At 46.2% G+C, this 14870-nt stretch overlaps 2 protein-coding genes across 2 annotated transcripts in view; one reads left to right on the top strand and one right to left on the bottom strand.

Annotated features, from left to right (window-relative positions):
- LOC134401988 (MAP kinase-interacting serine/threonine-protein kinase 1-like) overlaps positions 1–14870 on the top strand; it is a 758389-nt gene that overhangs the window by 718141 nt on the left and 25378 nt on the right. The window lies entirely within an intron of this gene.
- On the bottom strand, positions 1800–6759 carry LOC134401991 (mas-related G-protein coupled receptor member H-like). Its single transcript, XM_063131356.1, has 2 exons — positions 6744–6759; positions 1800–2803 (listed from the first exon to the last, which is right to left on the bottom strand). The coding sequence occupies exons 1-2, from the start codon at positions 6757–6759 to the stop codon at positions 1800–1802; spliced, it is 1020 nt and encodes a 339-aa protein (XP_062987426.1).

Genomic DNA, 14870 nt, shown 5'->3' with positions numbered 1-14870 from the left:
ATGATCCTGGGGGGAAAAGGCAGGTGCAGAAACGGCCTGAGAGATGCTGTGGCGTCAGCTGAATAGGATGGTACGAAGAGAGGAATATGATCCCTTCCTTCACATTTGACTTACTGGACTCTAAGCACAGCCAGTCATACGATGATGATGGGAAATAATGAGCAAAGTCCAGATACTACTTCTCACCTATCGGGAGAAAAAGTGGACAGTTGGGCTCACAGGCAGGCAGGCTGGCACCGAGTTGCTCTCGCGTTGCACGAGTAAGCAATAGATCCGTGGGTGACACCCACAGCATCCGGCTACACCAAAACCGAGGCAAGCTGGTGCTGAAATGCCCTGGCATTTGACCCCTGCTCAGACATGCCTTACAATGGCGACAGACAGCAAAGCAGGGATCCGCTCCCACCTCAATGTGGTCGCACACCATGCTGGTCTGTCACTTCTGTGGGGACACAGTTGGCCTGCCTACACTCTCCGGTGTCGCCACAGGAGCAGGGATTAGAGTGGAAGAGGCTCTGCCTGCTGCTCCTCCTCTCCCACATCCTGGAGGATCTCTTGTGCCTGACCCTCAACCACACTGAGGACCTCAAGAATATCTGGCATAAGGTCCCTCACTGGGCTCCCCTCAACCACTAGAGAAGGAGATGGTGATACTCCTACTACTACTTCCAGGGCATTGAAGCTTCTGCTTCCACCTGCCTCTGACAAAGGGTAAAATAATAATAATAATAATAATAATAATAATAATAATAATAATAATTTGCCCGCCTCCCAAAAGTGACCTGTGTACAGCGCTAGCAGAATTGGGCACCTCTGCCTGCTTCTGCTGCCCCCCCTCCCAAGCCAAGGAGGGTCCCTGTTGAGTTTCACTGCAGGTGAGACAGCTTGCATATTAGTGCTGGGCCCACTACTACCATCTCACCCCCGTGCCACACACAGCCTGCTGCTGCATTTCATTTTGAAAAAGAAAGACTTTATGATATAGTCTTCTGTTATTGTGTGCTGCTTTGCCCTCACAATAGTTTACTTATGTACTGATTTGCCCTCACAATTGTGTGCTTGTGCATATATCCTGATTTACAGTAACACAGGCAGCCCACCAACACACACACACCAACACACACACACACACACAGAAAGAGAGAGAGAGAGAGAGAAACCCTATCAAAAGCCATTGATAGCTTTCGACTCCAGAAATGTATCCGCTGGGATCCCGTTCCAAATCTGTGGGGCCCCTGCAGTGAAGGCCCCACACCTTTGGACTACCATTCACATTTAGCTCGACATAATTTGTCCCCATTCCTAGAGACATTTTTTGGGGAAGGGCTCCACAATTCAAGAAGGACGCAGACAAGCTGGAGCGTGTCCAGAGGAGGGCAACCAGGATGATCAGGGGTCTAGAAACAAAGCCCTATGAAGAGAGACTGAAAGAACTGGGCATGTTTAGCCTGGAGAAGAGAAGATTGAAGGGAGACATGATAGCACTCTTCAAATACTTATAAGGTTGTCACACAGAGGAGGGCCAGGATCTCTTCTTGATCCTCGCAGAGTGCAGGGCACGGAATAACGGGCTCAAGTTAAAGGAAGCCAGATTCCAGATGGACATCAGGAAAAACTTCCTGACTGTTAGAGCAGTATGACAATGGATACTGCAAGGGAAAGAGACATCACCTTCTTCAAAGAAGTTGATCTAACACAGTTAATGAAATGTCTTAAGGAACGTGCACCAATTGCTACTATCTTGACAAAGGTAGGGGGTGATTTTTGTGACTCTTATAAAGGTGGAGTAATAACCATGTTTAAACTGCGGATTCCATTATTTCCTCTTCTTCCTTGAAAACTCTCTGGAGGATAATTTTCATATTCTCTCTAGACTGGCTCTTCTTTCTCCCAACCAGGAAATATATCAATGGATTAACACTGCTGTTTATGGCAGCACCCATGAAGGTATAGCCAATTAGATGTATGGATTCAATTCCAAAAAAGGTGATGAATACAGTAGCATTCAGTGGAAAAGCAAATATAAGGAAGAAGAGGAGAGTAAGCAAGATTGTTCTTAAAAGTCTCCTCCGGTGATTCTTTTTTGATTTAAAACAGACTTTGATAAAAAGGATGAGAGATGAGATAGCCATGAGGGGAAAGCAAAGCAAGATAATCCCAACATACAGGTATTTTATTTTGATACGCATTCTGAACTGAACAGACTGACGGAGAGTGAAGTAAACTGCAAATAGGAAGGAGGCGATGACCCATATGAGAGCACACACAGTGGTTGACAAATACGTTGGCCGGTGGCATCGATGCCAAATTGGGAAGAGGACAGACACACACCTCTCGATGCTGATGGCTGCCAGAAGGACTTGGCTAACGCAGTTTGTGAAGAAAAATAATAACGTAAAGAACATGGTTGTAAATGAACTGATAAATACATTTGTGAATATTAGTAGAATGCTAAATGTAGAAAACATAAATAAGCATAGAAGGACCAGCAGGTCAGCAACAGCCAAATTCAGGATGAAGGTGGTGAAAGGATTTCTCTTTATGCAGAAGCCAAGAAGCCAGATGACGTTTCCATTCCCCACAAGTCCCAAACTGCAGATTAAACAAATTGCCAAAGAGATAATAGGGTCCTGTAAAGAATATCCATATAAGTTGTGACCTGAGCTATTATCGGTTGGAACTGCAGTTCCATTGCATGTTCCATTACACTCCTCTCCAGCCTCCAAATAGGAAAGGGATGTCAGGTTGGAATTGTTCATCATGTTCAATCTCTGCTTTGGGACGTCTTCTGTGGATGCATCAGCTAGGAAAGAACAGAGAGATTGGATCAGTTTTTGCTATGAAGCTGAACATAATGAAAGGAAGAGTTGTAGAGTTCAGCCTTGAATTGCTGGCTTCATGCCTTGAACAGGTTTCAATAATCACTTATTGATTTGGTTAATTTATAATGAAATGGCATTGCTGTTGCTGTTAGCCATCTGTACAGAAAAGAGGAGGATATAAACGGAAGTAACACAAATATCGCTCTTTCAATTTTAGGCTTTTAAGACAGCAGTTGGCATTTGAGTTCTTTAATCTTTGACAGGCAGAGCAGTTCAAAGATTGTTGGTGCTTATTGAGTTACCTTGAGACATGTATCTGTCTTTCTATCCATTGCTGAATGCAGAGAATGCGGCATGTTGTTGCGGCATTGCTGAATCTGGTAGATCACAAGCCAGGCTGACCATATGAAAAGGAGGACAGGGCTCCTGTATCTTTAACAGTTGCATAGAAAAGGGAATTTCAGCAGGTGTCATTTGTATATATGGAGAACCTGGTGAAATTCACTCTTCATCACAACAGTTAAAGGTGCAGGAGCTATACTAGTGACCAGATTTAAAAGAGGGCAGGGCCCCTGCAGCTTTAACTGGTGTGATGAAGAGGAAATTTCACCAGGTTCCCCATATATACAAATGACACCTGCTGAACTTCCCTTTTCAATACAACTGTTAAGGATACAGGAGCCCTGCCCTCCTTTTCATATGGTCACCCTATCACAAGCTGAACATGAGCCAACAGTGCGATATGGCTGCAAGAAAGGCAAATGCTATTTTGACGATGGAAGCCCTGCAGCGTCGGCCATTTTTTTTTTGTTTTAAAGGGGCCACGTGCGGCCCGAAGACTCTGGACAAGGTGAGTTTTTTTAAAAAAAATTAGCCCCCCCACCCACTGCTGATTCCTCCCCATAGGCCCCTGCCTGCTCGCTCGTCCTCCCTGCATCCGCCATCCCCGATCTTTGCCCCCCTCCCTTAGCAGCCCCCTCCCCGATCTTCTCCCCCACTCCCTTAGCAGCCCCGTCCCCGATCTTTGCCCCCTCCCTTGCCATCGTTGATGTCCGGCTTCCCCCCCTCTCTCCTGATGGGTCTGGCCTTCCCCCTGCCCCTCTCCCCACCCTTGGGAACCACCCCGGCTGATGGGCACAGCGCTGAGCGCTGTGCGCAGTCCGCGGCTTTTTGCGGCTACTCGTAAGCGAGTAGCCACAAAAAGCCACGGAAATCTCTAGACGTTCTGCAGCCCCGGCCTCAGGCCGGAGCTGCGGAAAAGGCGAGCCATAAGCGACTTCACTTATGGCGCATTAGAGGAGGCTTCAGTGCGGCCTGGGGCCGGATTCCCCTGTGCGTCATGTGGAAGCACAGCAGGGAAACCGGCTTGAGCTGCTGTGGCCACCTGAGCCTCCAGACACAGAGATGGATCTAAGAGTACCCCCAAACTACGAACCTGATCTTTCAGAGGGAGTGCAACCCCATCTGTAACAGGCAATGAGCCTATCTTCTGGACTCAGGAACCACTCACCCACAGGGCTTCCACCTTGACAGGATTCAGTCTCAGTTTATTGGCCCTCATCCAGCCCATTACTGAGTCTAGCACTGGCCCAGGACCTGCACAGCCTCACCTGATTCAGTTGTCACAGGGAGATAGAGCTGTGTGTCATCAGTCTATTGCTTGCACTTAGCTCCAAATCCCCTAATGACTGCTCCCAGTGGCTTCGTATAGATGATAAATAATGTAGGAGACATGGGTCCCAACAGTTGTCAGTGCTCTTCAGTACCATCCAAAAGCAGTAGTGTAGATCCTGCCTTAGTCAACCTTCAAAACTCCCCCACTTCAGCTTGAGCCATTTACTTACCTGTGATGAATATGGATCAGCAGTCTAGAGACATGGCACATAAGAGATGCAGCATCACATGCTGGAATAAGTAGTCACTGGGAAGATTTGCCAAGGAGAACATGAAGTCCAGAGGGGAGACGAATAGTTCCCTCATCCAACTCACTGCCAGATGCATAGGGTCCCTGTGATGTTCAGGTCCCTTGTATGCATTAAATGGATAAGGTTCCACCCACGCTTTATCTGTGCTTAATCAGTTTGCCAATGTCATGTGACAAGAAAATGTTTTTCATTAGTTTTCAAGATAACAAATCAGTGAACGGAACAGAAGATTCTTGCCATCTAAGGCCCTATGTCATGAACAGGCACTGAAGAAAAAGAAAAGTGGTGGTAGCAAATGAGAGATACTTTACATCTTAAGAAATATATATATCCATAATGGCAAACTGGAGATTTGGAAAAACCAGAGCTTTAACCTTCTGCGTAATTAAGCATATTCAGGGTGCAACTCTGTTCTTCAAAGGAGTGCTCTGATGTTATGGTACTCTAAATATTCACGGCTCCCATGGTAAATGCCTGGCAGAGTAATAAGAGTGTTGTCTTCACTGTTGTTTATTTCAGCAAGGTGGGCCTGAGACCATCTGGAAGAATTACACCACTGGGGTGGGGACAGGGGTGGAGTGATCACAGGTCAATGCTTCTCCTGGATTCTCCTCTCTGATCCCTGCCCACTGGAACACCCCATTTTTGCTTCCAGAAAATCACATGTGCAACATTGGCAAGCAGACGTCTGGTTCTTTGGGTGGGAGCAATGGGTGGGAGCAGGGTGGAGAGAGGGATCTGAACTCAGAACCCCGGGATATGACACACAGGGGATATGACACACAGGGGATCCCTGCATCAGGGTGGGATGATCCCTCCCTCGCCCTGGGATAGAGCCCTCCCCTTTTGGCCCGCTTTTTCCACCATCCCAGGCTGAGCCTGAGACCGTGGAATTTATGGGCTATTGCTGCGGGTTGACCCGGCCCCACACGAGCCGCGAACGGGGTGCAGCACTCCTGAGGAGAGCTGCACCCATCGGGGGTGGGTGAGGGGAGTGGGGAAAGTAATTTTTTTTTAAAAAAAACTTACCTTTAGTGCATGACCGTCCGTGCACTCCTTCTTTAAAAATAAAAAGTGGTGGGCGCGATACCTGTCTTTGTGAGATTGTCACGCCTCACCCCTACTCTTAGGCCTTGTTTATTGGTATATCCTACTCATGATGCCTTCTTCTCCAATTCCATCCCCTCATCAGTTCACCTTCTCTTTTAAGCATTTCTGCCCATTTCCTCATAGGGCTGCCTTACTGCACCACCCACCAGTCAAATCTTCCCTCAATATCCCCTTTTCCCATGTAGTTTTTGGCAGAGTAAAGGAAAGGACAGCAAAGGAAAGGCTAGAAAAAAGGACAAGGCAGAGGGAGACCACAGGTGGCTCCTTTGAAAAGAGGATGTTTTCTCTACACTGAATCAGATCACTGATCCACCTAGCTAGGTGCTGTCAGCTCTGCTTTATGGAAGGTCACGAAATTCATGGGTTGAAGGAGGTCTCCCCCAGCCCTTTCATCCCAAATTCATGGACTGCAGATGCCAGAGATTAAGCCTGGGATGTTTCTCATATAAATTAGCTCTGTGCACCACCACCCCGAACCGTTTCAGGTCGATCCGACCCTCCCCCAATCAAGTCCAGAACTGGATCTGGAACAAATCTGGAGAGCCGGATTCTTTCTTTCTTTCTTTCTTTCTTTCTTTCTTTCTTTCTTTCTTTCTTTCTTTATTAATTCAAAGTATAAAACAACAGTTTAAAACCATAATATAAAATACAATATAAAAGCTCAACCGGATAAAAACAGCAGCAATGCAAAATTACAAATTTAAAACACCGAGTTAAAATTTATTTATAGACTTAAAATGCTGGGAGATTCTGCCCCTATTTTGCCCCCCTTCCCCACTTACTTGCCTCCGTGGTCCCCTTCCCCTTATATGGCTTCACTGTCTGCCACTGTAGACTGCGGTGGCGGCGTGCAGTGGAACCAGCTAAGCCCTCCTCCCCCACTTACCTGCCTCCGTCGCCATCGCTAAACGGACTGCGGCAGCGGCGGCACCAGGTAAGCCCCCTACTTACCTGCGTCCGGAGCTTTGGAATGGTCCAAATTTCTTAGGACCGTTCCAAACCGCTTCACGCCAATCTGGACCTCCCCCGATCCACTTCAGAACTGGGATTCGGAGGTCCGAATCGGCCCACTCTGCTTTGGATTCGGGGATCCGAAATGGAGCAGAGCACAGCCCTAATATAAAGCACATTCAAAGCATGGGACGTTGGGGGGGCTTGGAAGCTTCAACTTTCTCTCCTCCCCCTACAATCACCTGTGCACTTTCCAGGAAATCTCTCAAGAGTCTCTAAACCATCCAGAGCATAACTAGGAATTTACAGGAGGCTACTGGGGGACAGTGTTCTGCCAATGGCTTCCATTCTGCTTGTGGACAGTCCCACTGAACACGAAGAGAAGGGGACAAAACTACAACGTGGCTCCTGTATCTTAAGTGTTGTATTGAAAAGGGAACTTCAGCAGGTGTCATTTGTATATATGGAGAACCTGGTGAAATCTGTTCTTCCTCACACCAGTTAAAGCTGCAAGATTATAGCTAGAGTGACCAGATAAAAAAAGAAGGCAGCACTCCTGCAGCACCTTCATACTGGATTATTGCCCCTCTTGGCAAATAAAACTAGCAGGGATGGAACAACTGGCTGGGCCAGGGAAGTGATGAAGGCCTCTTTGCGAGAGGGAGTGGTCCCAGGTCGCCTGAAAGAGGCAGTAGTGAGACCACTCCTGAATAAATCTTCCCTGGACCCTGAAAATCTTAATAACTACAGGCCAGTAGCAAATGTTCCATTCCTGGGCAAGGTCCTTGAGCAGGTGGTTGTGAGCTAGCAACAGGCACTCTTGGAAGAGACTGATTATCTGGATCCATTTCAGTCAGGTTTCAGGCCTGGTTTTGGTACAGAAACAGCCTTGGTCGCCCTGTATGATGACCTATGTCAGGAGAAAGACAGGGGGAGTGTGACTCTGTTGATTCTCTTTGATCTCTCGGCGGCTTTCGATACCATCAACAGTGGCCTCTTTCTGGGACGACTGTCTGAGTTGGGAATGGAAGGTACTGTGTTGCAGTGGTTCCACTCCTACTTGATGGGTCGGCTCCAGAAGGTGGTGCTTGAGGGACATTGCTTGGCCCCATGAATTCTCCGGTATGGGGTTCCGCAGTCATCCAGAGTTTTGGAGTGTGTTGTCATCAGTATGCTGATGACATGCAGCTTTATTTCTCCTTTTCATCTTCAACAGGTGAGGCTGTGGGTGTGCCTGGATTCAACAATGGACTGGATGAAGGCTAATAAACTGAAACTCAATCCAGGCAAGACTGTGATGCTGTTAGTGGGTGTTTCTTCTGACCGGATGGAGGGTGTTCAACCTGTTCTGGATGGGGTTGCACTCCCCTGGAAGGAGCAGGTTCTTAGCTTGGGGGTTCTCCTAGAACCATCTCTGTCACTTGTGGCTCAGGTGGTCTTGGTGGCACAGAGTGCCTTCTACCAGCTTTGGTTGGTGGACCAGCTACACCCCTATCTGGACAGGGATAACCTGGCTGCAGTTGTCTATGCTCTGGTAACCTCCAGGTTAGATTACTGCAATGCACTCTACATGGGGTTAGTATCACGGCTACTGTCCGTCCCTGCAGGGGTGGCAGACCTATTAAGATGGTTTGCCCTCAAAGGCTGGTGGATCCTTTTGGATTTCAGAAAGCCTTAGAGGGTTCTATGGTTGATGTTGTCAATGATCCTTTTGAAGCCCTGGTTAACAGATGGAATTGTGACCTGACTAGGGCTATCAACACGATCGCCCCAAACATCCTCTCTGGCCTGCTTCTAACAGGGCACCCTGGTATACAGAAGATATGTCGTAGTATCCATATGACATATCCTTGTTTTGTGGGTAATTGTTGTGAAAATTATATACACAACAGAAGATGCCCAAGTTAAGAAACCTCAACACTTTCAAAGGATATGTGAAACACGTGTTGTGTGTAATGGGACTATTCTATCCAGGGAGGGGATTCACCATTCAGGATGGAGGTATGAGGTGATCAGGAGGAGGTGAGTACCCAAAAGGAGAGATTTCCAAACTCCTCTTCAGCACCTGAACCAGGTTGGGCCATATCCATCCCCCATAGACTCATAGACCACCCATGGGTCCTTTCAAATCATAGAATTATAGAACAGTAGAGTTGAAAAATGGCCTATAAGGCCATCGAGTCCAACCCCCTTCTCAATGCAACAATCCACCTTAGAGCATACCTGACAGATGGCTGTCCAGCTGCCTCTTGAAGGCCCTTAGTGTGGGAGAGCCCACAACCTTCCTAGGTCATTGGTTCCATTGTTGTATTGCTCTAACAGTCAGGAAGTTTTTCCTGATATCCAGCTGGAATCTGGCTTCCTGTAACTTGTGCCCATTATTCCGTGTCCTGCACTCTGGGAGGATCGAGAAGAGATCCTGGCCCTCTTCCGTGTGACAACCTTTCAAGTATTTGAAGAGTGCTATCATGTCTCCCCTCAGTCTTCTCTTCACAAGGCAAAACATGCCCAGTTCTTTCAGAGCTTTATCATACCAGCGTTATACTGTGCAATCACTATGAATTGCATGCAAAGGACTCCGAAGTTTTGCAGCTTATAATCTGCTTTGACTGTGAAGTACTCCCATGCATTCTGCTTTAATTGTGCTATAAAACCAAAAGAAGTGCAGTATTTTAGTACTACTTTTCGAGCGAATCATTTGTTGTTTTCCGAGCGGCCACTGAGGCGCAGGAGCATGATTTTAAAGAAAAATTAAACAACTGCTTACATCTGCTTAAGCTTTAAAGATAAAGACATCAAAATTGGCACAGTAATAGATATTAAGGAGTGCTTTAAGCATACCAAATTTGAATCGGATTGTGTCATTCAATGATTTTTTACGATTTGTTTATTATTATTATTATTTATTTATTTATATAGCACCATCAATGTACATGGTGCTGTACAGAGTAAAACAGTAAATAGCAAGACCCTGCCACATAGGCTTACATTCTAATAAAATCATAATAAAACAATAAGGAGGGGAAGAGAATGCACCAAACAGGCACAGGGTAGGGTAAAACTAGCAGTATAAGTCAGAACAAAATCAAGTTTTAAAAGCTTTAGGAAAAAGAAAAGTTTTTAGCTGAGCTTTAAAAGCTGCGATTGAACTTGTAGTTCTCAAATGTTTAATTTCCCCCTTTCAAACCCTTTGCAAAGGATCTTAGGAGCTTCTGCCAGGGGTGTGATTAAGCAACAGCAACAACAATGCTGACAGCGTAGCGCTGTAGGGGATAATTCGAGGGAGACAGGTACGTGGGATGAAGCTATCAGTCTCTCCTCATAGGGCTTTGTTTCCAGACCCCCTGGTTATCCAATTCTTAACACCTCCCACCATTTGTGGCAAAATAATTGGTGTCCATAGAAACTATGGAGTTCCAAAGGTGTCAAATTGTGGCTCCAAACCCTTGTGTGTTGTTTAATGCCAGCATGATGCATAATAATAAGGCAACTACCATCTACAATGAAATCACGGATGAGGGGCTGACATACTGTACGTTATTCAAAGCTCTGTCCACCTAACATTTAGGGATGGCTCAGCCTCATTTGCTTAGGATGAGGGCTAGGAGTGTGAAAGAAGAGAAAGGAGGAGGTGAATGTCTCAGAGGAGGAGTATTTGCCATCAACACAAAGTTTCATGCACAGAATTTCCTACCTTCTTCCAGTCGTATCTGTGTGATCACAAATGGGAGTAGGCAGGCTTGAGATGGTCCAATGCTAGAATGTTAGGATCTCAGTCAATCATAGTCTCTTCCCTGATTCCAAGAGATCTTGCCATCCAGCGCTGAGCACAGAAAACGGGCACAGAAAATGCCGGAGATGACCTTTACGTTTGTCCAGCAAGGGTGGGGCATCATGACGCTATTTCCAAGAAATCCATTAGTTAGTGGCTCAAAGTCAGGGTTATTCCATTTGTTGCTTTCTATGGATGCTCCAGTAATCTCCTGTGCACAGAGCAAATTGCTCCCCAATGTTTACATCTCAGGAACAATATGCATGTTCCACTGGGGTTGAAAAGCATCGTCCATCTGTTCTACAGTTTGAAAATTGAGCTATTAAAAACCCTGACTTTGATCCTCATGGACTACTTAAGAGTACTTTGCTGTATATTATTCTATCATATATATATATATATATATATATATATATATATATATATTGTCTCAGATAGAGCTGAATACTGGTAGATCCCAACCATGGTCACTAAGAGATGTGTACAAATGGAGCAGAGGATCTAAACCCAGTTGTGGAGGGGTAGCATCAGTAAATGCACACAGCTCTTGGGGTCAAAAGTAGGGCTGTGCTCCGCTTCACTTCAGAGTGTAGAAGTGATAGCGAGGTGGCCTGATTTGTCTCCAGAAACGGCGGATGAGAAGCGAGTCAGGGGGGCTGTGGATTGAGGCGAAGAGGATCGCCTCGATCCGGCACTCTGAATGCAGGTAAGTGGGGGGGGGGGAGAGGGATTCATCTGGCACTGCCACTGCCATCGCAGTCCCTGTGGTGATGGCAATGGAGCCAATTAGGAGGGAGGCTTACCTTTGTCCATTGCGGTCTGTTGTGGGCTTCAATTGAGGCCCCGGTTGAAGCCGGAAGTGAAGGCCGAGGCCTCTTCCAGCTTCAAGCTGGGGCCTCAATTGAAGCTCGCGACAGGTAAGGGGATGGGGCGGTTGGTTTACCTGGCACCACCGACACCGCCGTCCATGCTGCAGCGGCGGCGGCAGAGCCTGGTAAGGGAGCAGGGAGGAGGGAGGCTTACCTGCTTTTTTCACGGCCCATCGTGGGCTTCAATTGTAGACAGGAGTGATCTGGTGGACATTGTTTACTTGGATTTCAAAAAGACTTTGATAAAGTCCACCACTAAAGACTCCTGAATAAAGTTAGTAGACATGGAATAAGAGGAGAGGTCCTCTCATGGATCAGTAACTGGTTATAGAACAGAAAGCAGAGAATAGGAATAAATGCTCAATTCTCCCGATGGAGGTAGGTAAATAGTGGGGTCCCACAGGGATCGGTGTTGGGACCAATTCTTTTCAACTTGTTCATAAGCTTCAGCTATTGCGTGGTATAAAAATGTAATAAATAAATAAATGTAATAAATAAAATAAATAAATGATCTGGAATTAGGAGTGAGCAGTGAAGTGGCCAAGTTTGCTGATGACACCAAATTAATTAAGGTTGTTAAAAAACAAAGGGATTGTGAAGAGCTCCAGAGGGTTCTCTCCAAGCTGGGAGCGTTGGCATCCAAACGGCAGATGTGGTTCAATATGAGCAAGGGTAAGGTGATGCACGTTGGGGCAAAAAAAACCAAATTCAAGTATAACCTAATGGGATCTGAGCTGGTGGTGACCGAACAAGAAAGAGATCTTGGGATTGTGGTGATATATAAAGGAGATCTTGGGATTGTGGTGATATATAAAGGAGATCAGTCTGCTAACACCACACAACCAGAAGAAGAAGAAGTTTTTTATTGGTAGTCAAGATAGTAATAAGAGAACTTAGAAGGAGGAGACTTTTGCTATATAATGTACTAAATGCCTTAATATGTACCCTTTCCAAAAGCAGATTGGTGATAAAAAAGGGGGTAAAGCCATGACATAGCAGGTTGCGCAGATGAAAGAGCAACACATATGACTAAGGCCTTTGCTAGACGAGGGTTTAGCCCCGGTTGATTCCCCAGGCTCACCCCTGTGCGTCCAGATGATGCACAGGGGATCCCGGGCTCAGGCAGGGCTCAACCCTCCCTTGCCCTCGGGTAATGAGCTCAACTTTTGGTATTTCCACATTCCCGGCCTGAGCCTGGGACCGCGGAAGGTCCAGCCCGTTACGCGGCTTTCCCCAGCTATGCTGTTTACTTGCGCGTAGCCGGGAGAAGCCGCACACGGTCCACAGTGCTCCACAGGAGTGCTGCGCCCATCAGAGGCAGGGTGGGGGGAGTGGGGAAACCCATTTAGTTTTTTAAAAAACACTTATCTTTGCGCACGACGGTTCATGCGCATCCGCCCCTTTAAGAAAGTAAATAAAAATGGTGGACGCGACGGGTCCTTCCTGCAGTCCATCGCATCTGACATGTGGATGAGAGCAACAGCCTGCGATAGTTGAATCGCGGGCTTGCCCTTCCTCACGTACGGATTTCCAGGTAGGTCTAGCAAAGGCCTCAGTCTACTTTCCAATACATTGTTTATTATTTCATCTTTTTTGGATGGGGTTAAACTGAAAGGTAGACATAAATAATTTCAGCACCTCCGGGATTCAGGAACCATTGCTGTTACGCTGAAGCCCAATTAAAGTGATACTCAATTGAGAGGGAGCATCATTGTAAGTGGCTTGCAGGTTGACTCTGTCCTGACTTGACTGGCTGATTCCAGATAGAGAAGCTGAGAATGCCCCACTGGTCTGGCAGTCCATTGGACTCCCCCACTCCTGGACCTTGCTTGCTGAGTTACTGGATGCTCACAGCATGCTCGTTGAGCGATTCAGACACCTGCTCCTCGATGAGAGTTGCCATTGTTACCCAATCCTTACCACCAATGAGAACTGAGTGCTCAAAGAACATATCATACAGAGTGCCGGTGGGGGTGGGAGACTGGAGGAATAGAAGGAATAGGATGAAGAATTGTGGAGGAGAGCGCATGATTGATGACTGAACATGGTTGCAGTGTCTTTCATGTTCATTGGAGACTCAGGTTCAAACTGCACCTACCAGGGAGTTTTCTAATATTTCCTCTCCATGTATTCAGCCAGACAAGCTCAGGTAAGCTGAGCTTGGGATAGGATCTACAGTCCTGCTTTATAACGGGTTATAATGGTATTGACACCTGTTGTGGCCCATGACATATGTGGTATAAAGTTTTCAAACCATTTTCAAAGTGTTATATCTTGATTGGCGTAGATCTGGCCTGGGTTGCATGAATGGAGTTTGGGAAGGGGCCATTCAGCTCCACCCCCTACAGTTAGAACTGAGGTGGAAAATGTGCACTGCTCATCAATGAACATGCAACTTCAGGAGAACAATCCTCAGCTAAACAACAACAGCAACAACCCTTCACAGCTGGAGCAATTGATATCTGAATGACTTTCATCCTCTCAGACACGGTTTCTAATTTTCCGAAAATCTCTGTGATGTGCTGTGTTTTGTGCCTCTTTATCTTTATTTGCATACAATCCAGCGGAGAATAAGCTTTACGGGCAGGGCCTACATGCTCATGCACGCCACGTAAACATTGAAGCAGGGCGGGGTGGGGTGGTCAGAGACACTCTTTATTTAATGCAGGCCTGTTCCCTGTTGTGCCCTCTTTGCCAGAGGTGGCTTACTTCAACCCATTTCCTGACTCTCATATCTGTTTTGTCTGCTTTCAACTGAAAACAAAAACAAAAAAACTACCAGCAGATATCCAGGCAGGATTCTGATGATGATGATAGTGATGATATTAAATGGTTTCCTGACATTAACTGTCAAAAGCATGTGCCCAGTTTCTTTCTGCATTTTGGGCTCCATATCATAGATATGACGATGGCCATAGCTAGACCTGAGGTTTATCCCTGGATCGTCCAGGGATCAAACCTGTTCATCTAGGTGACACACAGGGGATCCAGTGCTCAGGCAGGATTGAACCCTGGATGATCCCAGGATAAACCGTAGGTCTAGCTGTGGCCCGTGTCTGAGCAAAATGTCATGAAGGCTTCATCTAAAGTACTAGCCAGGCAGGAGAAAATGTCTATCATTGCTTCAAAGGTAATACATCATATTAGGCACAGACAAGTGACTATGATGCTACACAGCTTTAGTTCTTGAATTAATTCCCATCAATGGCTCCTATTCCTTGATGCAATTGCCTTTCTCCTTGAAGCAATCTGGAAAGAATATCGAAAGGGAACAGAGGATGGGAATGCATTGGATGCTCTTTTTGATCCAAATGAGTGCACAGACTAATATATATATATATATATATATATATATATATATATATATATATATATTTGAACCATATCATGCAGTATATCAATGCTGAACAAAGAATATACA

This window comes from Elgaria multicarinata, chromosome 7 (assembly GCF_023053635.1).
Source record: "Elgaria multicarinata webbii isolate HBS135686 ecotype San Diego chromosome 7, rElgMul1.1.pri, whole genome shotgun sequence".
Classification (NCBI taxonomy): Eukaryota; Metazoa; Chordata; class Lepidosauria; order Squamata; family Anguidae; genus Elgaria; species Elgaria multicarinata.
Note: the sequence above shows the minus strand (reverse complement) of the source record. Positions and strands in the feature narration are given on the sequence as shown.